At 40.7% G+C, this 27,750-nt stretch overlaps 1 protein-coding gene across 4 annotated transcripts; it reads left to right on the forward strand.

Moving 5' to 3' along the window:
* On the forward strand, positions 1 to 27,538 carry MYH1 (myosin heavy chain 1). 4 transcript variants are annotated; one of them, XM_004375976.1, is made up of 38 exons: positions 1 to 204; positions 297 to 440; positions 553 to 709; positions 1,803 to 1,830; positions 2,623 to 2,737; positions 2,828 to 2,920; positions 3,049 to 3,112; positions 3,812 to 3,910; positions 4,023 to 4,126; positions 4,283 to 4,421; positions 4,635 to 4,753; positions 4,841 to 4,990; positions 6,950 to 7,120; positions 7,247 to 7,559; positions 7,830 to 7,903; positions 9,009 to 9,096; positions 9,179 to 9,296; positions 9,564 to 9,687; positions 9,774 to 9,910; positions 10,009 to 10,264; positions 12,007 to 12,249; positions 12,387 to 12,563; positions 16,801 to 16,946; positions 17,029 to 17,119; positions 17,206 to 17,595; positions 18,390 to 18,516; positions 20,044 to 20,162; positions 20,324 to 20,520; positions 21,986 to 22,169; positions 22,443 to 22,608; positions 22,697 to 22,821; positions 23,407 to 23,715; positions 23,804 to 24,007; positions 24,576 to 24,701; positions 24,793 to 24,963; positions 25,237 to 25,341; positions 25,466 to 25,561; positions 27,386 to 27,538. In XM_004375976.1, the coding sequence occupies exons 1-38, from the start codon at positions 1 to 3 to the stop codon at positions 27,536 to 27,538; spliced, it is 5,826 nt and encodes a 1,941-aa protein (XP_004376033.1). The 4 variants fall into 4 exon arrangements, with proteins under 4 accessions (XP_004376033.1, XP_012410936.1, XP_012410937.1 ...); XM_012555482.1 differs by having other exon boundaries at positions 7,247 to 7,555; positions 7,832 to 7,903; XM_012555483.1 differs by having other exon boundaries at positions 7,247 to 7,549; positions 7,832 to 7,903.
* Positions 27,539 to 27,750: the final 212 nt, after the last annotated feature.

Here is a 27,750-nt window from a genome sequence, read left to right on the forward strand (position 1 = left end):
ATGAGTGGGGACGCGGAAATGGCCGTTTTTGGGGAGGCTGCTCCTTACCTCCGAAAGTCTGAGAAGCAGCGCATCGAGGACCAGAATAGGCCCTTTGATGCCAAGACATCTGTCTTCGTGGTGGAGCCCAAGGAATCCTTTGTAAAAGCGACTGTGCAGAGCAAGGAAGGAGGGAAAGTGACGGTGAAGACAGAAGGCGGAGCGGTGAGTAGAGCTCCAGGAAACAACTGCATTGTATTGATTTTTTTTGTTTGGTCACTCAGCTGATACACATGGCTACCTTTCCTGTTTATCAGACTCTGACGGTGAAGGAGGATCAAATTTTCCCCATGAACCCTCCCAAATTTGACAAGATCGAGGACATGGCCATGATGACTCACCTGCATGAGCCTGCTGTGCTGTATAACCTCAAAGAGCGCTATGCAGCCTGGATGATCTACGTGAGTTCATTCTCATGACACTCTACTCATGTGGGTGGTTCACCTTTGTGGGACAACAGCAGACATTTAAGGTCCCCATGAAATAATTTTATTATTTTTGATTTTGGTGCAGACTTACTCAGGCCTCTTCTGTGTCACTGTCAACCCCTACAAGTGGCTGCCGGTGTATAACGCCGAGGTGGTGACGGCCTACCGAGGCAAAAAGCGCCAGGAGGCCCCGCCCCACATCTTCTCCATCTCTGACAACGCCTATCAGTTCATGCTGACTGGTGAGTGGCTCAACTGTTTTTCATAAGAATTATTTTATCTCACATAATCGCAAAGTGATAGAGCTTAAAGAGGCCTTTAGAAATAATCCAACCCCCTGGTTGTACAGAAGAGGTGACTGAAGCACAAAGAAATAGAAACTATCAAAAGCTGGGACTACAATTCAGTTCCCCTGATTCCAAGTCTGTGACTGTACCTGACCATGGTTAATGCTCCACCCCTGTCAAGTTTGCTTGTAGTCTGCTTGCTTGGAAATAAATTTCTTTTTCATATTTAAATAACAAGACTGAGATTAAGTAATGAATGAATCATGTTGTCTGAATAGAAATGTAAAAAAAAAATGTGTTCAATCCTTTTAGTGCCTAAGTTTCTTGTTGATTATAAGTTAGATAATTTTGGAAGCATTGTTACTTCTTTAAAGTCACCAGAGTATATTTCAGATATGATATCCTCTCCTTGAATGAAGATGGCATTTTGGGGGCTAAATGCATATAAACAGGAGTTATGTTTCCCCTTTACAAGGGTTTTCTTCTGATTGAACCATCCTCTTTTACCTAGTCTTTCTTTGATTCAATGGCACACTTTGGGAAGGCTGCTCAGAGTTAGGGTTGTAGCGTGCAGCTATGAGGACATTTTGTTGCTTCTTGAGTGGGGCCAGTTGACTCATTTAGAAGCTAAACCTCAACTGTAGTCTTACTAACACTATTTTAACCTCTTAAACTACAACCCAGGCCCTTCTTAGCATATTATGCATTTTTTTCAGTTATATGTTTTAATCAGCAGACAGCATGTCATAGAAATCTACAGACAACAATTAGGGGATGTGTCTGGCTTTGCAATACACTCCTCTTTATCTTAAACCAAAAAGACCCACTTCCTATGGTGGTTTAAGGAACTTAAGACATGACAACATTTTATGTTTTTCTTTTCCAACTTAAGAGGCTTAAGAATAATACTATATGTAACTTTACAATAATACACTGAAAAACTCCATTGAAAATGACACTTACGTTCAATGTCTTAAGAGTTTCCCTACAGAAAATTTTGTTTGTGTAAGTGATAATTATACTGACTGTCCCACTTTTTTTCCTTTAGATCGGGAGAATCAGTCTATCTTGATCACGTACGTATTCCTATTCTGAGGCTTATTGGTATTTTATTCTCAATGGGAAAATGAAAGACAAAAGAAGAAATTAGTTAATGCCCCCATACTAAAGCAATGGCATGACCAGCCTGGAACTGGATAGTGTTTTCCCTTTATTGCAGGATTTACATTGCATCAGAATATAAAGTAACTGTGGCTGAAATGACACCATTTACTAGTCTAGTCTAGAAAGTACTATAGAACTTTGCTTGGAGTAGGAGATATAAAACACCATCTCTGAGCATGACCAGAGAATAGTCCAGAGAGTCAGCAACATACAGCCTTCTGAAGATACAGCAGCTTCAGAAGGGCATATTATCTCTGGCGTATTACCCAGTGGGTCATTTTTAAGGTCTATTAGGGAATGTCTATTCCTTCAAAGACCTAATTTGGGTCATGTCTGTAGTCTAAGGAAGCTGAAGAATAAGTGCATCTCTTGGTAGAGTTTCTTACTGATTGTTTCATTTACCATGTATTTGTTGAGTGACTGCTTTTTGACACCTCAAGCCCCAGGCCTTAGCACCTGGAAAAGAGCCTGGCACATTTAACCACTCAAGAAATGTGTTAAATAAACAGTGAATGAATTTCTCTATTTCTTGTCAGTACAAACAGAAGTAATATAAGCTCTATGAAGGCCAAAGAGAAAGATCTGGGAAACACTCTGACAGAGACATAGAAACAGATGCACGAGCTAGTAAATGCTGATGGTGGAAGCACTTGCGCTTGTCAACGCACTTAATTTCTCACATATGTTTGGTCTTTGTTTGACAGCGGAGAATCCGGGGCAGGAAAGACTGTGAACACCAAGCGTGTCATTCAGTATTTTGCAACAATTGCAGTTACTGGGGATAAGAAGAAAGAGGAAGTTACTTCTGGCAAAATGCAGGTGGGTCTGGTTGCCATGCTAAGAATCAAGGCTCTGTCTGGGCTCTCAGGTAAGAAATTCTCAAGTCCTACGCTGCTCTTTCCTTTGCAGGGAACTCTGGAAGATCAGATCATCAGCGCCAACCCCCTACTGGAGGCCTTTGGCAACGCCAAGACCGTGAGGAATGACAACTCTTCTCGCTTTGTAAGTGTCTTGGTCACAGAGGGTCTTCTCTGTCCTTAAACGCCAGAGAAAGCATGTCTGAATTATTAATTGCATCTCTCTTGGAAACTTCAAGTTTTGTATACAACATCATCTTTTTTACTTGCAAGGGTAAATTCATCAGGATCCACTTTGGTACCACAGGGAAGCTGGCTTCTGCTGATATTGAAACATGTGAGTAACAAGACCTCTTAAATAGAATCGAAGAATGACAAATGAATGGTTTGGAGAAACAGCGTGAAGCTCCTACCGAGCCTGGAGCCTGTAAGAACACCAGTCTGCTGCCAAACATGCCAGTGGTTAATGCTAGTCTCAGCCACAGACCCCTGTGTACTTTACCCACTTCAGTCATGAGTGAATAATTTTGTGGGAACTGCCAGCAACTGCAAGCCTTGTCTAAAGTATCTCAGCCTCAGGATGAACTTCAAAGTTTTCTAAGTGTGAACGTGTTGCCTGTGGACTGAGTCTAGTCTTATCTGTCTAGTCTGAGCCTTGATAAATGTGGCTCTTAGTAGCCTCTCTACTACAGAGTGAGAGGACATGCTGGGGAGGGAAAGGTTTTCAAGAATCAATTATACAACAACAACCACAACATAATTAAATTAAGAAAAAAGAATTATATTTCAAGTGTCGAGGATCTTCCATACGAGAAGTGAATATGTCCTGGAGTAGGCATGCTTCAGTTTCTGTCCTGAAGTGGAGAAAACAACTGCAAAGGTGTCTGCAGAGTTGTAATACGTAATTCCCCACGGGAATATTCAGTTGAAATCTCAAGGGGTTGATGAGACTGAGCTAATGATTCCAAGTTCCAAAATCACTCCAGGGTCACTTCATAATTTCTCCTCTTAATCCAATGTCTACTTTCCATTGCAGATCTCCTAGAAAAGTCTAGAGTTACTTTCCAGCTAAAGTCAGAAAGAAGCTACCACATTTTTTATCAGATCATGTCTAACAAGAAGCCAGACCTAATTGGTAAGAAAGAACTTAAATTCACAGGCTAGAAGTTAATGTAACACATACATTGTATGTAATGTAAAATATATACATTAATGTAAAACACACACTCTGAATTCTACGTACCCAGAAATGCTCCTGGTCACCACCAACCCATATGACTATGCCTTCGTCAGTCAGGGAGAGATCACAGTCGCCAGCATTGATGACCAAGAAGAGCTGATTGCCACTGATGTAAGTCACACACACACATACTTTTAAAAAATGCATTATGTATGGAATGACAGTAGCAACCTAATGTATGTGTGGTTACCTTATGATATAGTAGAAATTCTCCTAAATAAGTTAGTTCTTCTGCCCTAACTTTTGTCTCATCATCTCTGTTGGCAGACCGCCATTAACATCTTGGGCTTCACTCCTGATGAAAGAGTGTCCATCTATAAGCTCACAGGGGCTGTAATGCACTATGGGAACATGAAATTCAAACAAAAGCAGCGTGAGGAGCAAGCTGAGCCAGATGGCACTGAAGGTACCAAATTAACCTCCACTTGGGTTTAGTGAGAGAATACAGGCAAAAAAGACCATTCCAAACTCATGTCTTCTTTGCAGCTGAGCTTCTGATGGACATAGACAAATCCACCCCACATAGAATTCCTATAAAGTGATTCACTCACGATTCCGCCCCTATGAATTGTGTGGCCCAGCATAGGTCATGTTGGATAACTGAATTGTGTCTCTGCAGTTGCTGACAAGGCGGCCTATCTCCAGAATCTGAACTCTGCTGACCTGCTCAAAGCCCTCTGCTTCCCCAGGGTGAAGGTGGGCAATGAGTTTGTCACCAAAGGCCAGACTGTGCAGCAGGTAAGTGCTCTTCAATGAGTCAGCCACAACCCAGGCCTTCATGACATGTCTTTAATAACACCGACAAACATTACCCGGTCTGTGAAGGTGTACAACGCCGTGGGTGCTCTGGCCAAAGCCGTCTACGAGAAGATGTTCCTGTGGATGGTCACCCGCATCAACCAGCAGCTGGACACCAAGCAGCCCAGGCAGTACTTCATCGGCGTCTTGGACATTGCTGGCTTTGAGATCTTTGATGTGAGTTAGTAGAAACTCTGTATGGGAAAATTTTACAAATCTTGCTGCTGCAGTCAATACTGGAACTGGTTTATGACAAATAGCTGCAATACAAACTAAAGTGCCACATGAAAGCGGGCCAAAAGTCCATGAAAGGCCATGGGCTTTGGAATGAGAAAGACCAGGATTCATTCTCCAGCTCCATCAATCACTAGCTGTGTGATCTTCGATAATGGGAGCGTACCTGACAGATCCTTGTGCAAATTAAACTAGGACCTGTATGTAAAACACTCAGTACTCCAGATTACATACTCACTTCTGAATTTTACTGCTAGAGAGGTGATTTCTGAATTCAAAGACCTTAGAACAGTCCCCAAAGCACATAGTCAGAATTCAGGAAATGCTAAAGAAGATGACAAAGGTGACAATGGCAGCAAAGGTGGAGGTACGGGGAGACAACGACAAGTTCAAAGAAAGACTTTAAGACTCCAATCTGCCTAGAAGGAAAATGAACTACATGTTTAAATATTAGGTTAAACTCTGAAATACCCAGGTATAGAAGACGGCAATGGCATTGTAAAGAAACACATTCATCCAAGAGAGAATGCCTCCCACACAGCTTAGGAAAGAAGGACCACCTGATAGTAGTCTCTTAGATGTCTCTGATTCAGAGGTCTCATTTCTGTGCCTTATTTTATGAGTGAACTGAGAGAAACTGCATGAAAATGTCTGCCTTTTAAGGACAAGAGCAGTTTCAGCCATTCCCAAACAGATGTAAGAAGGCAGTGAATAACCTGTCACCAAGCAAGGAAGGAAGAGCAATCCAAACTTTTTTTTTTTTTTTTTTAGAAAACTAATACACTAACAAATATGACAGTGTAAGCTTACAATCTCTGGGTTTTTTTTTTTTTAATTTTAACAGCTTTATTGGGATATAATTCATATTCCATACAATTTGCCTATTTAAAGTATACAATTCAGTGGTTTTTAGTCTACTCACAGGTATGTGCAACTATCACCACAAATCGATTTTAGAACATTTTCATCACCTTAAGAAACCCCGTATTCACTAAGCAGTCACTCCTCATCCCTCCTGTCCCTAGCCTCTGGTAAGCACTAATCTGCTTTCTGTCTCTATGGATTTGCCTATTCTGGACGTTTCATATGAATGGAATCATATAACACACGGCCCTTTGTGACTGACTCCTTCACTTAGCATAATGTTTCTAAGATTCATCCGTATTGTAAAACCTCTGACTTCTGTGTATGGTGCTGGTGCTCGTGGATGAGATCATCACCAATTGTGTCTCCAGTCAGATGTCCTGAAGAGTAAATGCAGGCAGATTTACTCAAGTTTTGGAAGTTGTTCTGAACACTAGCCCTGGTGTCAAAGCACTGGAGCCCCCATAGTGCTCCTTACTAGTTACAGATTTCTTCACCTCTATAATAGTGTTTCCTCATCCAAAAAATGGGCAGACAGTATCACCTTAAGAAGGTAGCTGTGAGGATTAAGCGCAATAATTTGTAAAAAGCACTTAGCATAATGTCTAGCACATACTAAATGTTCAATAAATGTTGGATGTTTAATTTTTCTTATTATTAATGACATACAGACCACAATGGCAAACTTAGCTAGTTGTACAACAAAATCAGTAGTGGATAAATCATTAAGAAACCTCTGATTGAAAAACATAGATGTTATAAAAACCATGCCAATTTTTTATTGAATAGGAAAGCATCACTCAGAGCCTGTTATTCCCATTTAAGGAATAATTCTAGTAAGTGTGGTGACACTTCCCAGCCAGCAGCAGCAAGAAAGGAATAGGAGAGAGTAAGGAGCTTGTTGCCTGCATGAGGAAGGCATACCACCCTAAAAGGGTCCTAATAGGGTGACTGGGCTAACCAACTGAGAAAAGCCCCTTCCAAAGAGAACCTTTAACTCTACGTTGTGTGTTAATTTGTATTTTCTACTTAACGCAGTTCAACAGCCTGGAGCAGCTGTGCATCAACTTCACCAATGAGAAACTGCAACAGTTTTTCAACCACCACATGTTCGTGCTGGAGCAGGAGGAGTACAAGAAGGAAGGCATCGAGTGGGAGTTCATTGACTTTGGGATGGACCTGGCTGCCTGCATTGAACTTATTGAGAAGGTATCCTCTCCTATCCACCTATCCACTTAGTAGCCTCTTCTCATATACTCTGCTGCGCGTTACTGCAGCTGCTGTGTGTTACTGCAGCTCCTACTTATCCTACATGCATTTTGCCTTCAACTCTAGCCCCTGGGCATCTTCTCCATCCTGGAAGAGGAGTGCATGTTCCCCAAGGCCACAGACATTTCCTTCAAGAACAAGCTGTATGAACAGCACCTGGGCAAGTCGGCCAACTTCCAGAAGCCCAAGCCCGCCAAAGGCAAGGCCGAGGCCCACTTCTCCCTGGTTCACTACGCTGGCACTGTGGACTACAACGTTACTGGCTGGCTTGACAAGAACAAGGACCCCCTGAATGAGACGGTGGTCGGGCTGTACCTGAAGTCTTCCATGAAAGTTCTGGCTTACATCTTCTCTGGGGCAGCAGCAGCAGCTGAAGCAGGTCATTTTCAGTAAAATTAATCTTTTACTTAATATATAAAACATAAATGGAGAAAGACTATACAATGATTGTTTGTGGAGCCGTGATGGCCCAGTGGTTAAAAGATCGGCTGCTAACCAAAAGACTGGCAGTTCAAATCCACCAGCTACTCCTTGGAAACCCTATGGGACAGTTCTACTCTGTCCTGTAAGGTCGCTATCGACTCGACGGGAATGGGTTTGGTTTTTTTTTTTTTTTTTTTTGATTGTTTGCGCTTTCTTTGCCCCACAGAGGCTGGTGGTGGTGGTGTAAAGAAAGGCAAGAAGAAGGGCTCTTCTTTCCAGACTGTGTCTGCTCTCTTCAGGGTACGAACTTCATTTTCTCTAATTAAATTCAGGAAATTAAATTTTACTTTATTGGGTAGGGGAGGGGAAGTAATATTGGAAGGATTCTAGAAATGGCTGTGACTCAAGGAGACAGGTCTGCTGACAGTGGCAGAACTGAGTTTTAGATAGTCTGGGGGAGAAAACTGCTTATATATGAGAGGCAGGAGTCAGGAGAGATGAGACTAAATTTTAGAAGTCAGTATCAGATGGCAAAATTCAATTCTCGGGCAAGAGAAATGTGATCATTTGACATTTGACACTTATGAGGCTCCACTGCGGTAGGATTAAGTAAAGCATGACATTTGGGCCGAGCCTTTGAAAGCATCCAACCAGTTTAGGTGCTTAGGTTTACATTGGTAGAGAACTGAAGTGGGTAATTTTGAAAATTGAGGGTAAAAGAAGAGTGGTAGGAATTGGAGGCTGAATTAAAAGAAGGAAATAAAAAATCAGATGTGATCAGAAATAACACTTTAAGGAAAAACTACTTGTCTTTTGGCAATCCCATCTCTAATGCACTGAATGGAAGCTCCAGAAAAATCAGGATATCCATAGGTTGGGAAACTGTTAGTTTTCTGCCAATTCCCAGAATAAGATATTACAAGGCCACTTTCTACGGAAGCATCAGGAGGCCACAGTTTTGCACCTGCAACAAGGAATAAGCATATGATAGAGGGACAGATATTTGGGTAAAGAAAGAAATGGGAGATTTGGAGGAAGGTATTAAGTTAGTACTAAAACCAGACCACATCTCTAGACAAAAGAGTATGGGTAGAGTATTTGCCTATATCCAGAATGTCATACTAAACTTAAAAAGTATGCTAGGAAATTCAACAGCAGTGAACCAAATAACCTTCACAACTACTTCTACAGATAGTATAAAAAATATATTTGTAATGCACAAAGATGAGAAATAGGAGGATATGTCGGGAAATGTGGAAATTCCAGAGATAACTCTTTGCAAATTCAAATCTGGATACTCTTCATTAGAATTTTGCCAAAATCATGTATCAAATAATTATGCCTATAAATATGAATATATGAAAGCAATGCATTTTCTAAATGAAATCTACATATGGTTCCACAGGAGAATTTGAACAAGCTGATGAGCAACTTGAGGACCACTCACCCCCACTTTGTGCGGTGCATCATCCCCAATGAGACCAAAACTCCTGGTAAGATATTTATGATATCCAGACAAACTCTGGTGGGTTTGCTTTAGACTATTAAATAAGGTGCGTGTATTCTTCTTTTTAGGTGCCATGGAACATGAACTTGTATTGCACCAGCTGAGGTGTAATGGTGTGCTTGAAGGCATTAGGATCTGCAGGAAAGGATTCCCAAGCAGAATCCTTTATGCAGACTTCAAACAGAGGTGAATTATTTTAAGAGGTTCTTGTTAGTTTAATGTTTGAACGAAAGAATTCTTTATACATTCCAATAAAATTGAAGAGACACTAAATTAATAGACTTTCATGATAGACCAAAAGTCCAAAGTCCTTTGGCTACACCAAGAATAGATAAAGAGTTTCTTGTTTATGTTTGCTAGACTACCCAACAGCTATGTTGTTTCTATAGTGAGTCAGGAAGATTTTTTTATTGGGAACATCAGCTATATCATTTATTTGCTTGGCTTAAACAGATACAAGGTTTTAAATGCAAGCGCCATACCTGAAGGACAATTTATCGACAGCAAGAAAGCTTCTGAGAAGCTCCTTGGGTCCATTGACGTTGACCACACCCAGTATAAATTTGGTCACACCAAGGTAATAATTCTCTAAATCTTACCTTGTGCAAATCTTGTCCTTTTCTGTATGTAAAGTTAACAATCTGACATTTTGCCCATCTGCAGGTCTTTTTCAAAGCTGGTCTTCTGGGGCTTCTAGAGGAGATGAGAGATGACAAGCTGGCCCAGCTGATGACCCGAACCCAGGCCAGGTGCAGAGGGTTCTTGGCAAGAGTGGAGTACCAGAGGATGGTGGAGAGAAGGTATTAACAGGGATACTTTACTTAACCATATCAGAATAAGCCTTTTAATTCTGCTACCTATTATAAGCTGACTTTGAACATTTCTATTCATATCACAGAGAGTCCCTCTTCTGCATCCAGTACAATATCCGTGCCTTCATGAATGTGAAGCACTGGCCCTGGATGAAGCTGTACTTCAAGATCAAGCCCCTCCTCAAGAGTGCAGAGACTGAGAAGGAGATGGCCAACATGAAGGAAGAATTTGAGAAAACCAAAGAAGAACTGGCTAAGTCAGAGGCAAAAAGAAAAGAGCTGGAAGAAAAAATGGTAGCTCTGACACAAGAGAAAAACGACCTGCAACTCCAAGTTCAATCTGTGAGTTGAGTTCCAAGTTCAATTGTGAACCCATTTATTGGCAATCTGATGCTAAATTTTTAATTTAGCAATCACTAGGGAAAGAGTTAGATACCAACTTACAGAGGGGCTGGTTATTAATTTTTTCTAAGTCACAACTCCTTAGAATAGTCTATAAAACTTCATATACCACACTGAGGATTCTTCAGTGTTGAGATGGGAAGAATAAAAATATTTTTCCTTTCCTTCTAGTTTTTCCTAGCAAAAATATGGACAGGAAATAGACGATCTTTCTCTCTAAGATTTTCCCTACTAAAAAATGCAAATAAGAGCAAAGAAAAAAGAACAACATTGACAGTGAAGAGGGATAAGACTTTTTGATGAAAACACATCAACCTGAAAGCAATACTCTGAATTTTTAAATCTACAGTCCCCTGGCAACTTCCCTCTCAACTCTATTTTTAGAAATTCTCTAATACCTGAAAGAACAGGATCATTGCAAGGGATAATGGCAATACTTTCTATGGATAATATTAATTTTTATGCAAAGCATGAGATTAATGTGGACAGTTACAACAATTTTCTGTTCTTGTTTGGATGTCCCGGTAAGTATCCAGAAGCTTGGGGAGAAATATTTGATCAACGGCAATCGTCTAACCCATTTTTGTGATCCAAATAACAAGAAAGTTCAGTTGCTGCCACCGAAATCAACAACAGAAACATTTAAGGTTACCATCCAGTTCTCTGAATTCAGAAGAGGAATGCAGATTGGTCCCAGTTGGGCCTATAGGTTTTGGACATAGAAAATTCACAGAAACATGAATTGCAAATACCGAGGTTACACTGTGACTTTCCTTGTACCTTGTACAGATCAGGGTTTTCCAAGTTGAGGAAGGGTTCAAAAAGAATCAAGGGATAACTGAAGGGGGAATCCAGGCTTGATCTAAGAATCTCCTCTCCTTTGAGTATAGTATGCACTCTTTTCAACATTATTCCATCAACTATCCATTTAATATATTTTTGATGAAGAAGGCACTAGGGATTCAATTTTGAGCAAGAGACGTGGTCTCTGTCCTCACAAAGTTTAGATTCCAAATCCCATTTCTTTTTGTAATAAACATGCTTGCTACTTCTCTAAATACTACCTTTTTTTAAAAAAAATTGTGGTAAAATATATATAACTTAAAATTTGCCATTTTCACCATTTTTAAGTATACAATTTGGTGGCATTAATTATATTCACGTTGTGCAACCCTCACCACCATTTTTTTCCAAAACATTTTCATCATCTAAACACTACCTTTTAACGTGCTCCTTGTCCTTGAGTTCTTTCAGGTGTTCCCTTTAATTCCAAGCTGCTCTGTCACTAGAGGACATGCCTTCCCTTTAAGTCACTTTTCTGGTATTGCCTCTCCCTCCTAGAAACAAGTGTGATACCCAACTCTTTTTATTTTTTCATATACTAAGCTTTTCCAAAAATAAACATTAAACAAAGAAAAATGACTGATCTGAAATTATATATCAACAAATTAAATACAGGCAATGATATATCTATTTGTATCATAATTTCACCAGGTACCACGATTTAAATTCCTTTTTTATCTCCAGTATCATAATAAATGTCCAATAAATATTTGCTGAATAGTAGAAAGCTAATAAGAAATGAACCTGAGGCTTCAAAACATAATTGTTTGGCTTCAAAATATTAATAAGATCTGAAAATATCCAAGGAACTGAAATCTAAACATATCATCCCTTCTCAGGAAGCAGATAGCTTGGCTGATGCAGAGGAAAGATGTGACCAGCTGATCAAAACCAAAATCCATCTCGAGGCCAAAATCAAAGAGGTGACTGAGAGAGCTGAGGATGAGGAAGAGATCAATGCTGAGCTGACGGCCAAGAAGAGGAAACTGGAGGATGAATGTTCAGAGCTCAAGAAAGATATTGATGACCTTGAGCTGACATTGGCCAAGGTTGAAAAGGAGAAACATGCCACAGAGAACAAGGTAAAGACCACTCTCATGTAATTTAAATAAATTCAGAACACTAGGTATGAGTCGTATTCTGTGATACTATGTAGAGATTCTGCCACCCAACTAAGCTGCTTTATAGCAGAGATCATCTCTTTCTTAACCTTTTTTAGGTGAAAAACCTCACAGAGGAGATGGCAGGTCTGGATGAGACCATCGCAAAGCTGACCAAGGAGAAGAAAGCCCTCCAAGAGACCCACCAGCAGACCCTGGATGACCTGCAGGCAGAGGAGGACAAAGTGAACACCCTGACCAAGGCTAAAACGAAGCTGGAACAGCAAGTAGATGATGTAAGTCTAACATGATATAAAAACAATCTTCTATTTGGTAACAAACTAAGTAAGCGTAAGTTCTTGGGATATAACGAGTACTTATCAAGTGCGTCCTATGTTTAAGAAGTATAAGACATCATCCCTGCTACAAGGAATAAGACGTAAACATAAGAAATCAATAAAGTTGAGGAACAGACACTATGGGAAAAAAGCTCACCAAGGAAAGCTTTGCAAACAAAGTGAGTCTTTTGCTGGGCTTAGAAGATGATTAAAAAGAAAAAGGAAAAAAAAAAAAAAAAAAAAAACAATGCCATCAAGTCGATTCTGGTTCATAGTGAGCCTACAGGACAGAGTAGAACTGCCCCAAAGGGTTTCTAAGGAGCACCTGGTGGATTCAAACTGCTGACCTTTTGGTTACCAGCCAAACTCTTAACCACTATGCCACCAGGGTTTCCAGAAGATGAATACACTACGGAAAAATGTAGAGGAGGGAGAACATTCTGAGCCGGGAGGACAGCAAGAGTGAAGTAGTAGTAATGATCAATGAGTTTTCTGTCACAAGAACAAAGGGGATTCCAAATAAAAATGGAGAGATAAATTTGCCTTTAAAGATGATCTAGTATTGAATAGGGAACCCACTGTAAACATTTGAGTAAGGAAGAATTAACAAAGGTCCTGGCACGGAAATATTACTATGGTATGCATATGGGCCCCCACATGTCTGTCAGTTTGTTGTACTGTGGGGGCTTGCATGTTGCTGTGATGCTGGAAGCTATGCCACCAGTATTCAAATACCAGAAGCATCACCCATGGCAGACAGGTTTCAGCTGAGCTTCCAGTCTAAGACTGACTAGGAAAAAGGATCTGTCAGTCTACTGAAAAGAATTAGTCAGTGAAAACCTTATGAATAGCAGCGGAAGATTGTCTGATACAGAGCCGGAAGATGAGCCCCCCAGGTTGGAAGGCACTCAAAAGACAACTGGAGAAGAGCTGCCTCCTAAAAGCAGAGTTGACCTTAATGACGTGGATGGAGTCAAGCTTTCGGGCCATTCGTTTGCTGATGTGGCACGACTCAAAATGAGAAGAACCAGCTGCAAACATTCATTAATAATCAGAATGTGGAATGTAACGAAGTATGAATCTAGGAAAATTGGAAATCGTCAAAAATGAAATGGAATGAATAAACATCAATATCTTAGGCATTAGTGGGCTGAAATGGACTGGTATTGGCCATTTTGAATTGGACAATCATATGGTCTACTATGCCAGGAATGACAACTTGAAGACGAATGGCGTTGCATTCATCATCAAAAAGAACATTTCAAGATCCATCCTGAAGTACAACACTGTCAGTGATAGAATAATATCCATATGCCTATAAGGAAGACCAGTTAATAAGACTATTATTCAAATTTACGCACCAACTACTAAAGCCAAAGATGAAGAAATTGAAGATTTTTAACAGCTTCTGCAGTCTGAAATAGACTGAACATGCGATCAGGATGCACTTATAATTACTGGTAATTGGAATGCGAAAGTTGGAAACAGAGAAGAAGGATTGGTAGTTGGAAAATATGGCCTTGGTGATAGAAACGATGCGAGAGATTGCATGATAGAATTTTGCAAGACCAACAACTTCTTCATTGCAAATACCTTTTTTCACCAACATAAACGGCAACTATACACATGGACCTCGCCAGGCGGAATACACAGGAATCAAATCAACTACATCTGTGGAAAGAGACGATGCAAAAGCTCAGTATCATCAGTCAGAACAAGGCCAAGGGCCAACTGTGGAACAGACTATCAATTGCTCATATGCAATTGCAAGTTGAAACTGAAGAAAATTAGAACAAGTCCATGAGAGCCCAAGTACGACCTTGAGTATATCCCACCTAAATTTAGAGACCATCTCAAGAATAGATTTGATGCGTTGAACACTGATGACCGAAGACCAGATGAGTTGTAGAATTACATCAAGGACATCATACATGAAGAAAGCAAGAGGTCATTAAAAAGACAGGAAAGAAAGAAAAGAGCAAAATGGATGTCAGAAGAGACTGAAACTTGCTCTTGAACATCAAGTAGCTAAAGCAAAAGGAAGAAATGATGAAGTGAAAAAACTGAACAGAAGATTTCAAAAGGTGGCTCAAGAAGACAAAGTAAAGTATTATAATGACATGTGCAAAGAACTGGAGATAGAAAACCAAAAGGCAAGAACATGCTCAGCATTTCACAAGCTGAAAGAACTGAAGAAAAAATTCAAGCCTTGAGTTGCAATACTGAAGGATCCTATGGGGAAAATATTAAATGATGCAGGAAGTATCAAAAGAAGATGGAAGGACTACACAGAGTCGTTATACCAAAAAGAATCTGTCGACGTTCAACCATATCAAGAGGTAGCATATGATCTGGAACTGACGGTACTAAAGAAAGAAGTCCAAGCTGCACTGAAGGCATTGGCCAAAAACAAGGCTCCAGGAACTGACGGAATATCAATTGAGATGTTTCAACAGATGGATGCGGCACTAGAAGTGCTCACTCATCTGTGCCAAGTAATTTGGGAAATAGCTACCTGGCCAGCTCAACAGAAAGGTGAGCCAACTGAATGTGGAAATTATCGAACAATATCATTAATATCACACACAAGTAAAATTTTGCTGAAGATCATTCAAAAGCGGCCACAGCAGTATATCAGCTATGAACTGCCAGAAATTCAGGCTGTATTCAGAAGAGGATGTGGAGCCAGGGATATCATTGCTGATGTCAGACGGATCCTGGGTGAAAGCAGAGAATACCAGAAAGATGTTTACCTGTGTTTTATTGACTATGCAAAGGCATTCGACTCTGTGGATCATAAAAAAATTATGAATAACATTACAAAAAATGGGAATTCCAGAACACTTAATTGTGCTCCTGAAGAACCTGTACATAGATCAAGAGGCAGTCGTTTGAACAGAACAAGGGGATACTGTGGAGTTTAAAGTCAGAAAAGGTGTGCGTCAGTGTTGTATCCTTTCACCATACCTATTCAATCTGTATGCTGAGCAAATAATCTGAGAAGCTGGACTCTATGAAGAAGAATGGGGCAGCGGGATTGGAGGAAGACTCATTAATAACCTGTATTATGCAGATGACACAACCTTGCTTGCTGAAAGTGAAGAGGACTTGAAGCCCTTACTTGAAGCACTTGAAGGATCCTATGGGGAAAATATTAAACGAAGAAGATCAAAGACCACAGCCTTCAGTATGGATTACACCTCAACATAAAGAAGACAAAAATCCTCACAACCGGACCAATAAGCAACATCATGATAAACAGAGAAAAGACTGAAATTGTCAAGGATTTCATTTTACTTAGATCCACAATCAACACCCATGGAAGCAGCAGTTGAGATATCAAAAGATGCATTGCATTGGGCAAATCTGCTGCAAAACACCCCTTTAAAGTGTTGAAGAGCAAAGACGTCACCTTGAAGACTAAGGTACGCCTGACCCAAGCCATGGTATTTTCAATCGCATCATATGCATGCAAAAGCTGGACAATGAATAAGGAAGACCAAAGAAAAATTGACACCTTTGAATTGTGGTGTTGGAGAAGGATCCATGGAGATGAATATACCATGGACTGCCAAAAGAGCAAACAAATCTGTCTTGGAAGAAGTGCAGCCAGAATGCTCTTTAGAAGCAAGGATGTCGAGACTACGTCTTACATACTTCGGCTATGTTATCAGGAGGGACCAGTCCCTGGAGGAGAACATCATGCTTGGTAAAGTAGAGGGTCAGGGAAAAAGAGGAAAATCCTCAACAAGATGGATTGATACAGTGGCTGCAACAATAGGCTCAACCATAACAATTGTGAGCATGGCGCAGGACCGGGCAGTATTTTGTTCTGTAGTACCTAGGGTCGCTATGAGTCGGAACCTACTGGACGGCCCCTAACAACACTCCAATGCATGTGGGTGAAGCACTGATCGCAATGGATTCCAATAGCGAGATATAGGAGTCATTTCTTGGAGGTAGTTTATTGCAATAAGGTAATGCTCATTTCACCTTTTAAATGATAGATACTTGGGCTAGGTAAATAGCAATGAGAATGGAATAGATGAGACAAATCTGCCTAACTCAAATAAATATTAAAATAATTTGGTGATTGGATATGAGTAAAAAAGAAGTCTATGATGTTAAAATTTCAACTTGGGATGGAAGGTGGTGCCATTCACAGGAATTGTACTCATGGACTTTTCACTTTTAGCTTGAAGGGTCTTTGGAACAAGAAAAGAAAGTCCGAATGGATCTAGAAAGAGCAAAGAGGAAACTGGAGGGAGACCTAAAATTAGCCCAAGAATCTACCATGGATGTAGAAAATGACAAACAGCAACTTGATGAAAAGCTAAAAAAGTAAGCAGTAAGGACAAAAGGTTCATGGGGGGAAATCACCTATTAATGTTTCTGTAACTGACATAAAGTGCTTTTCTAACAGGAAAGAGTTTGAAATGAACAATCTGCAAAGCATGATTGAAGATGAACAGGCCCTTGCTATGCAGCTGCAGAAGAAGATCAAGGAGTTACAAGTAAGTACATGATTTCCATCCGTCTAGCTCAAAGAGGCACAGTTATGACATAAAGAAGCTGAGTTTGTGCTTTTCACCATTTCCAGGCCCGCATTGAGGAACTGGAGGAGGAAATCGAGGCAGAACGGGCCTCCCGGGCCAAAGCCGAGAAGCAGCGCTCTGATCTTTCCCGGGAGCTGGAGGAGATCAGCGAGCGGCTGGAAGAAGCTGGTGGGGCGACTTCAGCCCAGATCGAGATGAACAAGAAGCGGGAGGCTGAGTTCCAGAAAATGCGCAGGGACCTGGAGGAGGCCACCCTGCAGCATGAGGCCACAGCGGCCACCCTGAGGAAGAAGCACGCAGACAGCGTGGCCGAGCTCGGGGAGCAGATTGACAACCTGCAGCGGGTCAAACAGAAGCTGGAGAAGGAGAAGAGTGAAATGAAAATGGAGATTGATGACCTCGCTAGTAACATGGAAACTGTCTCCAAAGCCAAGGTACCATCATGACTCAGGTCTTAAAGAGATTCCTGTAAGACAGGAGTGAGTTAACCTTTCAAGAATCATTAGTAAATGGCAGGAGACTATGGCAATGCAAGGCAAGGGGCTGGGGGTGGGGTGGGGTGGGAGCAACCTGGATTTGGCAGGAGCAAAGTGCTCAGTATTTAAAAATAATCAGTTGCCATAGAGTTGATTCTGACTCATGGTGACCCCATGTGTGTCAGAGTAGAACTGTGCCCCATAGGGTTTTCAATGGCTGCTTTTTCGGAAGTACATCGTCAGGCCTTTCTTCCGAAGCACCTCTGGGTGGACTTGAACCACCGACCTTTCAGTTAGCCACCGAGTGTTTAATTATTTGCACCACCCAGGGGCTCCCAATGAAAATTATGCTCTTTCAAATAAAAAACGCAATTCAACTATAGACGCTGAGATTTTTAAAACACCTCACTTTGATTAGGCTTTTTGTTTTTCCCTTAAGCACAATTACATAATTTGCTTCTCAAAAAAAAAAAAAAAAAATCTCATGAGCTTAGTCAAGTATCACTATTCTCGTATCACAGATAAGACAATTTAACAAAGACATTAAATTCCATAGCACTTTGGTGGCAGTGTGTTTAGTCTACTAGTTTGTGACTCTGTCATGCTGTGAGATCTCTGTTGTTTTTGTTTGTTAAGATAGTTGATTCTCAAAATAAGTGGGTACTGGAGTTGCTCTGAAATGCTCAGATTAGTGAAACTTCCCACGGTCCAACTACTTGCTTGAGATGCCTTCTACCACTTTTTGAACGTAGGGAAACCTTGAAAAGATGTGCCGCGCCCTAGAAGATCAAATGAGTGAACTTAAGACAAAGGAGGAAGAGCAGCAGCGGCTCATCAATGACCTGTCTGCACAGAGAGCGCGCTCACAGACTGAAGCAGGTGGGCCATTTACTAGCATTGACCTTGAAGGACAAGTTTACCTGGGAAGCTCAATTTGCTGAAACACTTCGCACTGAATTCCTTAACAGCATGTATTACCTCTCTGGGAGGCACCCACTAATAGGAACACATTACTGACCAGTATCATGGGCTGCTTTGTTATTTTTACAGGAAATACAGGCTCTTTTGCTTTTGAACGTTTTAAAATAGGTTTGACTTTAAAAGTTAACAAAGTGTATCTCTCAGTATCTCTTTCCACTTTTTCTAAATGCTTTCATAAGCTATTTATTACTTAGTATCCTCACTGGTCTGTGTAATGTTATCCCCATTTTAAACATGACAGATTATGGTACTGATGAGGTGACCTGTCCACAGTGTTCACTCCAGTTCTTTTCCTGAAGTTTTGCCAATTACTGGGAACTAACACAGTTAATGGGGAAAACAGTCATGGCCATGACCAGACTCAGCCTTGGGGCATTCAAGTGAGATTTGTGGATTTTTGATTACCCAAATTGGAGAGTGTCTGTTTTTACTCCTTTCTCTATTAACTCATCCAATGTTCTACGTAAGTTACGTCCCCAAGTTAATTGTTCTATGAGGTCATTTGGGCTATTAAAGTAATAGGTGGGTCAAAGTGTTGGAGAACCACTCAGCTCTTTCATACTCATTCAGATAATTGTTCTTATTAGAACAAGGCTCAAGGTAAAGTTTTCACTGTTATTCAGATGGTCACTTCGCTTTATGAAAAAGAAGAACTATTCTCAAGGAGTCAAAACGCTCCTGTGGTTTCTCTTCCTCAATACATGGTTACTCCTAACTCAGTCGTACGAGAGAAAAAAAAGAGGTTGTGACTCTTATTACGTGTCGGAGAGAAAACGACCTCCAGGCAAGTAGTTCAAAAACGGTGCTGGAAGTCTTTCCCCCCCATTCTAATATCATCTAGTATATTTTTTTAATTATGGTGCTTATAGAATTGGAGACAAATCTGAATGCCATTTAGTTTGGGAGCTAATTAGTTATTCATAAACCAACTCATTCTAGGGGTGGGAGGATCTGTGATCATTAATGTAAGAATGCTTCTAGGGTGTTCTTTTGAACATCACTTCTAGTTACAGAAGCAATTGCTTCAAGTCTCCTATTTCCCACAGGATAAATTCTTCACTTCAGCCACCTTTCAATGAAAGGGAAACTGGTACAACACTATTACCTCAGACAAAAACACTGCAATATTTTGTTGGTTTGATTTACGTTTCTTTTCATATGTTTATCAATTTCTATTGCAGTCAAATAACTTAAATACCTCCCAAATTTTCTGTGTTGTTCATAAGCATGTAATCTGCCTCAAATTTCTCCATATTTCACATTCTTACATAGATTTGCTCCTCTGGGCTGAACTGGATGTTGGTGGTTTATTGGTAATCTACAGTCTCCATGTTTTAGATTTGCTCCCTTTCTCTGCTCCAGTTTTCAGTTTAGAGCTTTAATTTACAAAGTAACGGTGAGTTTTCTGGATCTTGGTCTTTACAGGTGAATATTCACGTCAGCTAGATGAAAAGGATGCGTTAGTTTCTCAGCTCTCAAGAGGAAAACAGGCATTCACACAACAGACTGAGGAATTAAAACGGCAGCTTGAAGAGGAGATAAAGGTAAACCCTACCTATTTATTGTTGCTGTTGCCGTCATCGTTTTTGTGGTTATTTGTCTTCTGCTTACTTCTACAGATTTCATTGTAGTGGTCTATAGGGACTTTGGGACTATACACCACATTAACAATGTAAAACTAAGTCATCCATCTCCATGTTTTCAGGCTAAGAGCGCCCTGGCCCACGCCCTGCAGTCTGCCCGCCATGACTGTGACCTGCTCCGGGAACAGTATGAAGAAGAGCAGGAAGGCAAAGCCGAGCTGCAGAGGGTGCTCTCCAAGGCCAACACTGAGGTTGCCCAGTGGAGGACCAAGTACGAGACGGATGCCATCCAGCGCACAGAGGAGCTGGAGGAGGCCAAGTATGTTCTAGTGTTGGTTAAAATGGGAATACCTCTGTTAATAACCAGAGTATATCTGCTCTAAGTACTATATGGTTAAATAGGGGTCCTTGTTCCCAAAACAAATATAAAAACTATGGGAAAAACTTGCATGAACATAAATGTAAGCAAGAAAAACAAATTCTCTCGGTTGTCTAGGGAAAGAATTATGGTAAAGCGTAGAAAGACAAAGGATGTAAAGAATGAGGAAGCTGAATGATTATGAAAAAAAAGACAACTTCTGACTTCATTCCATCTATACAGGTGCATATACAATGAGAGTTCACCGCACTGTCCTGTGCCTCTCGTTCCCCTTAGCCACTAATAGAGCAAATGGTCCAGGTGGATAGGCATGTAGGAGAAAAATAATCAGGCATTAAAGCACATCTTCTCCTTTGGGATGTAAAAATACAGCTATTTGAAGGGGAAAAAGTAATAGACTGCTAAAAACCAAAAAGTAGACAGGAAATTCTGTAATGAGAAAGAAAAAATATTAAGTTTAAAAAAGGACTAAATATTTGATGCAATTAAAAAGTTCAAGACTGAACTGTAGTAAGACGGAAGACAGGAAGAGATCTACTTATTCAACAAAAGTTTAAGGAGAGATCAATCATTTACTCTGTGAATGATGTGCAAGCATATAGTTGGAAGTATAATGTTCTGGGGGCATGCCTTAGAAGAGATTCTGAGAAGAGCTTTCAAACCAAAATTTATATTGATTTGGGAAAGTTTCATTTTATTAATGTATTATTGAAAGGCTGGCAAAAATAAGGGATATGATTGTGGTTAGGTGCCATCCAGTTGATTCCCATTCATAGCATCCCCAATGTACAACAGAATGAAACACTGCCTGGTCTGGCACCATCCTCACAATCCTTGCTATGTTTGAGCCCACTGTTGCAGCCACTTTGTCAGTCCATCTCGTTGAGGGTCTTCCTTTTCTTCACTGACCCTTTACTTTACCTAGCATGATGTCCTTCTCCAGGGATAAAATTAGAGACAAAATCATGTCTATTTCATTTGAATTTAATTGTCCAACATTTGAGTCCTTAATATGTATGATAGCCTGAAGAATACAAAAATTAGTAAGAGACAGACTCTACCCTCTGGGATCAAAATTTAGTGGCGATATAGACATAAATAACAGTAATTCAAGGTAAATGTTAAAATTCTATAAAGGAGGAAAAAATCAGCTACCTTGAAGGGTAAAATGTTGGCTTGAGCTGGTGGTCATAGATGTCCTTAAAGCCAGACTATGAAGAATGGCAATACTGAAATTTGGGTTGTTTTCAGTGTTTGGTGAGTAGTGAGTGGGAATGAGTTAATACAGAACTGGACTTAAAAAAAAATCAAGCTTGAAGCAAAGTATTAATCTCTTGTCCCCACTTTGATACACCGAATTCTGCTGATAGCATCCTATTTCTGTTCTCCATATTTCACTTTTTAGGAAGAAGCTGGCCCAGCGTCTGCAAGATGCTGAGGAGCATGTAGAGGCCGTGAACGCCAAATGTGCCTCCCTTGAAAAGACGAAGCAGAGGCTCCAGAATGAAGTGGAGGACCTCATGATTGATGTGGAGAGAACAAATGCAGCCTGTGCAGCCCTGGACAAAAAGCAAAAGAACTTTGACAAGGTACTCTGCACCAGTTGCTGCTTCAGCACTCATCATGGGATTACCTATAGCCTGCTACCTTCAGTGGGCCTTATCCAAACCATCTAAGAGCTGTTCTTAGTTGCTTTGGCTCCATGGGAAAGTGGGGGACTCCTGTGGTTTTCTACTTTTCTCATTCAAAATTATTGTTCAGTCATAGATCATCTCAACTCTGTTTGAGAGCTGCCTGCTTAGATGGCTTTCATTCCATCAAATTTGCTCCACTGCATTTCTTGACCATTCCTTGTCCCTCAGGTCCTGGCAGAATGGAAACAGAAGCATGAAGAAACTCATGCTGAACTTGAAGCTTCCCAAAAGGAGTCCCGCGCACTTAGCACAGAGCTGTTCAAAATTAAGAATGCTTATGAGGAATCTTTAGACCAACTTGAAACCTTGAAGCGGGAAAACAAGAATCTGCAACGTGAGTACACGTCACCTTTTCTACAACAAAAGACCTGAAAGAGTGTTTCCCTCTCTGAACAAAAATCTCTATTTTTGCTCACCAACAGAGGAGATTTCTGATCTCACTGAACAGATTGCAGAAGGAGGGAAACATATCCATGAATTGGAAAAAGTAAAGAAGCAAATTGAGCAAGAGAAGACTGAACTTCAGGCTGCTTTAGAGGAGGCAGAGGTAGGCACTGTACCATGTACTCTAAAATAATTATAAAAGGAATTAGGTTCTGTTGCATGCAAGAATTGGTGAATCAAAAAGAAAGAAAAATATTTTTTTTGCTCTGGGTACTAAGCACAAGGATGGAGAATTAACCATGCATACAACCAACATGGAAACCCTGGTGGTGTAGTGGTTAAGAGCTATGGCTGCTAACCAAAAGGTTGGCAGTTCAAATCCACCAGGCACTCCTTTGAAACCCTATGGGACAGTTCTCCTCTGTCCTGTATGGTCACTATGAGTCGGAATCCACTCAACAGCAATGGGTTTGGTTTTTTTGTTTGTTTGTTTGTTTTTTTAACAACCAACATGACTATGCGTCAGGAACTGGGTTACACTGAGAAAGCAAAGATGACTAAGTTAAGAACTTGCCTTCAAGGGAACAGTCTAGCTGAGGAGATAGACATAAAACCAACTACAACCCAGTGTAAAATTTTCTATAACAATAAAGATATGTATGGCAGCACAAAACTAGGAACTAATTCCTGTTTCTGGAATACTACACTTTCCATTCCCCTGCTAATGTCACTCTTTACTCTCACTAAGGCTTCCCTTGAACATGAAGAGGGAAAGATCCTGCGCATACAGCTTGAGTTGAACCAAGTCAAGTCTGAAATCGATAGGAAACTTGCAGAAAAAGATGAGGAAATAGACCAACTGAAGAGAAACCACGTTAGAGTCGTGGAGTCAATGCAGACCACACTGGATGCTGAGATCAGGAGCAGGAATGATGCCATCAGGCTCAAGAAGAAGATGGAGGGAGACCTCAATGAAATGGAAATCCAGCTGAACCACGCTAACCGCATGGCTGCTGAGGCCCTGAAGAACTACAGGAACACCCAAAGCATCCTCAAGGTAATGGGCTCCAGAGACAGTCCCAGAACAACTGGAGTGAGTGTAGCTCTCAGAATGTGGTGTCTCAATGACTATGTTCATTCCACAGGATACCCAGATCCACCTGGATGATGCTCTCCGGGGCCAGGAGGACCTGAAGGAGCAGCTGGCCATGGTTGAACGCAGATACAACCTGCTGCAGGCTGAGATCGAGGAGCTGCGGGCCACTCTGGAACAGACAGAGAGGAGCAGGAAAGTTGCAGAACAGGAGCTCCTTGATGCTAGTGAGCGCGTCCAGCTCCTGCACACCCAGGTGGGTATAATAATAGAATAATAAAAAAATACAATGGAATGGAAATGAAATTCTTGCTCAATTCTTAAACCAACAAAACAAAACAACAGTTGCCATCCAGTTGATTTTCACTCATGGCAACACCATGTGTGCAGAGTAGAACTGCATTCCATAAGCTTTTCAAGGATGTGACCTTTCAGAAGTACATCACCAGGCCTTTCTTCTGAGGTGCCTCTGGGTGAGTTCAAACCACCAACCTTTTGGTTAGTAGTCAAGCGTTTAACCAATTGTGCCACCCAGGGACTCCTGCTCAACTCTTAGTACTAGTTTAAAATTTATTCATGTTTCATGGAGGAAAAAGTCTGAAACATTTAATTTTTTAGATTAATGATATTTTTGTTTATTTGAATTGTGACATCCAGAATTGACTGTTTTTTAAATATGTATTGTCTACTCATATCATTTATGGAACTAGGAGGGATACATTTATGGAAATGAGTTAATTTAATTAGTTTGTGAGTTTATTAGTATATTGGGCATTCTAACTTTGCCCTTGTGTATTAATATCTTAAATTTTATATTTAACCAGAACACCAGCCTGATCAACACCAAGAAGAAGCTAGAGACAGACATTTCCCAACTCCAGGGAGAGATGGAGGACATTGTCCAGGAAGCCCGCAATGCAGAAGAGAAGGCTAAGAAGGCCATCACTGATGTGAGTGGAAGGCAACACAGTGGGGGGTCAAACGTGAATGTTGATGTGCCATCTCTGCTCTCTTAATCGATTTTGTTTTATTGCTAATTAGGCAGCTATGATGGCTGAGGAGCTGAAGAAGGAGCAGGACACCAGCGCCCACCTGGAGCGGATGAAGAAAAACTTGGACCAGACAGTGAAGGACCTGCAGCACCGTCTGGATGAGGCTGAGCAGCTGGCCCTGAAGGGAGGCAAGAAGCAGATCCAGAAGCTGGAGGCCAGGGTAGGTCTCCTGATCTGCACGTACTTCCATCTTGTTCCAATCCAACAAATGACTTTGAATCCTTAACGCTGCTGGATGATGTGGGGCATACAGAGATGAACAAGGGATAGTCCCTCCTGCTGAAGAGCTTACAATGAGGGCAATCATATAGACTAAAGAATCAAAAACTACATATAAAGCAGAGCAAATGAAGTACTATGAGTCATTTGAAGAAGGAGAAATACAGTTGAGTGAATAAATCATAGTATCTTTAAAACGCCCATCTTCTTGCAGGTACGTGAACTTGAAGGAGAAGTTGAAAGTGAACAGAAGCGCAATGTTGAGGCTATCAAGGGTCTCCGCAAACATGAGAGAAGGGTGAAGGAACTCACTTACCAGGTAAGGAAAATGGTCTTTCTTGGTTTTCACCCCAGTCTGCAAGGGATCTACAACCAAATGTACAACAAAAAAGGGTTTGGTATTTGTGATTTCAAGGAACTCACTCTTTAAAATATTGTTTCAGACTGAGGAAGACCGCAAGAATATTCTCAGGCTCCAGGACCTAGTAGACAAACTGCAAGCAAAGGTGAAATCTTACAAGAGACAAGCTGAGGAGGCGGTAAGTTCAGAACCACTTGGAGGGGTTGGGCAGCCACCAGTTTTCATAAGCTTCCAGGCCAATTTAGTTGAAGGAATGAAAGAAAGGATAGGTAAAATGAGGAAGGAAAAAATGAAAATGGTTGACTGAAGGTCTGAAGAATAAGAAACCAACCACTTGATAAGCTAGAGAAAAATGTTCTAGGGAGGGGAAAGAGCAAGTGCAGAAGTTTTGAGTGGAAAATAGGGTGGTTCAAGGAAAAGAAAGAAGGGCAGCGTGGTTGCATGGGAACAAAGACGAGAGTGGTGGAGATGGGGCAGGAGAGCTATGCAGCAGGCAGATCTTGGGCTTCTCGGTCACTATAAGTAGTCTGGATTTTATTGTAACTGCAATGGGGCACTGGGAAGCCACAGGAGGGATGTAAGGTTGCTCAGTCATGATCTGATTTACATTTTTAAAAACTAGTATTCTGGCTACTATGTGGACTAGTGATTGTTGGAAACACAGGTGGATGCAGGGAGACCCATTAGGAAGCTTTTCAAGTGTTTCTGTGGCTTGGATTAACGTAATAGTGGAGCAGATAGAAAGAAGTAGAGAAATTCGAGACGTATTTTGGATGTAGAAACTACAAGGTACACTAATAAGCTGCATGTGGGAGATGAAAGAAAGTAAATCAAGGGTAACTCATAGAGTTTTGGCTTAGGTAAGCAGAGGAATAGTGTAACACTTACGAAAATGGGGAACTAAGGTAAGAACAGATTTGCAAGGCAAAAAGGACACAGGAATTCTGTTTTGGATACATTAAGTTTGAAATACCATTATATACAAGTGAAGATGTCAGGTAGGTCAAGTGGGTAGTTGAATATAAGAGTCTGGAGCTCAAAAGGTCCAGAAATTATGTTCAAACCACTAGCTTCTTGTCACTCCACTTTATTTCTCCATCCTGTGATTCATCTGAAATAATAATCAAACAATATCAATTTCCTAAGTATGAACATACATAGCTACATATCACAAATTGGTTCCTCTGTTCATTTATGGTTTTTCCTTTTTTCACAGGCTTCTATAGTCTGAGATGAGAGAGATGGATAGAGACAGAGAGAATGATGATAAATGCATACAGTTGTGTGCATACGCGCACACGTATCCATACACACACACCTTGGATAAGTCATTTAACCTTTCTCTAGGTCCTACTTTCCTCTGTAAGAGGAAAATTTGAGGCTTTATCCAAGCTATATTATTTAGTGATTCCAAGCTTTAAGAATGTTCTAATCTGAATAGTACACTGTGGAGGATTCTTAATGAGCCTTGTAAAAAAGAGACTAAAACAGAAGGAGCCTTCTCAAATTCACTGCCATATATTCAAGCATAGGCCATCAGGCACCACTTAGACTCTTAGGAAACAATAATCTCCTTGTTTAATTTGTAAACTGCATAAAGTGGCAATAATTTACACCCACAGGGCATTAATTTATATTCAAAGCTTTTAGAGTATGGTATAATATAGAGTGTTCTTATATTTTTAAAAGGCCTGGTCTCACTCTTAGAATTCTGGAAAAACACGAGGCTGGAAAGCTGGCAGTATTTAATAGTAGCTCCAATGTTACACTTTCTCTTTAGAACTTCTTGGAGACAAATGTCACCTGTCCCTCCTTGTTATTCATGAGTTCAAGAATCATGAGAAGAGTTCATGAAAAATTCAAGAGCAATTCTTTAAGTTTCTTAAGATATTTACTAGAGTGAATCATTCTTAAGTTCAAAACAAAACAAAACAAAGACCATTTGACCTAAGAATCTAGAAATTCTGAACTTTTTTCCTCATAAATGCAATTCTGTTCTCAGGAGGAACAATCCAATGTCAACCTCTCCAAGTTCCGCAAGATCCAGCACGAGCTGGAGGAGGCTGAGGAACGGGCTGACATTGCCGAGTCCCAGGTCAACAAACTGCGGGTGAAGAGTCGGGAGGTTCACACAAAAGTCATAAGTGAAGAGTAATTCACCCAAATGCTGCAAGGTGACCAAAGAAAGGCACAAAATGTGAAAATCTTTGTCACTCTGTTTTGTACTTACAATTTTTGCAGATAAAAAATTTACCTGCAAAGAACTTGTGAGTCTTTTTTCTCCCACTGTGTCAATGCATCTTTTAGGCACCAGCTTACATTTTATGGAAGAGTGTTTAGTTACCAAGATTAAAACATGATGGAGAG

This window comes from Trichechus manatus, unplaced genomic scaffold (assembly GCF_000243295.1).
Source record: "Trichechus manatus latirostris isolate Lorelei unplaced genomic scaffold, TriManLat1.0 scaffold00040, whole genome shotgun sequence".
NCBI lineage: Eukaryota > Metazoa > Chordata > Mammalia > Sirenia > Trichechidae > Trichechus > Trichechus manatus.

Bases quoted from the DNA above. Each gene is read 5' to 3' on its own strand.
- MYH1 (XM_004375976.1), top strand. From the start codon at position 1: ATGAGTGGGGACGCGGAAATGGCCGTTTTTGGGGAGGCTGCTCCTTAC. The intron at 7,121-7,246 runs GTATCCTCTCCT...CTTCAACTCTAG, and splicing joins GCATTGAACTTATTGAGAAG to CCCCTGGGCATCTTCTCCAT. The intron at 23,716-23,803 runs GTAATGGGCTCC...TTCATTCCACAG, and splicing joins ACACCCAAAGCATCCTCAAG to GATACCCAGATCCACCTGGA.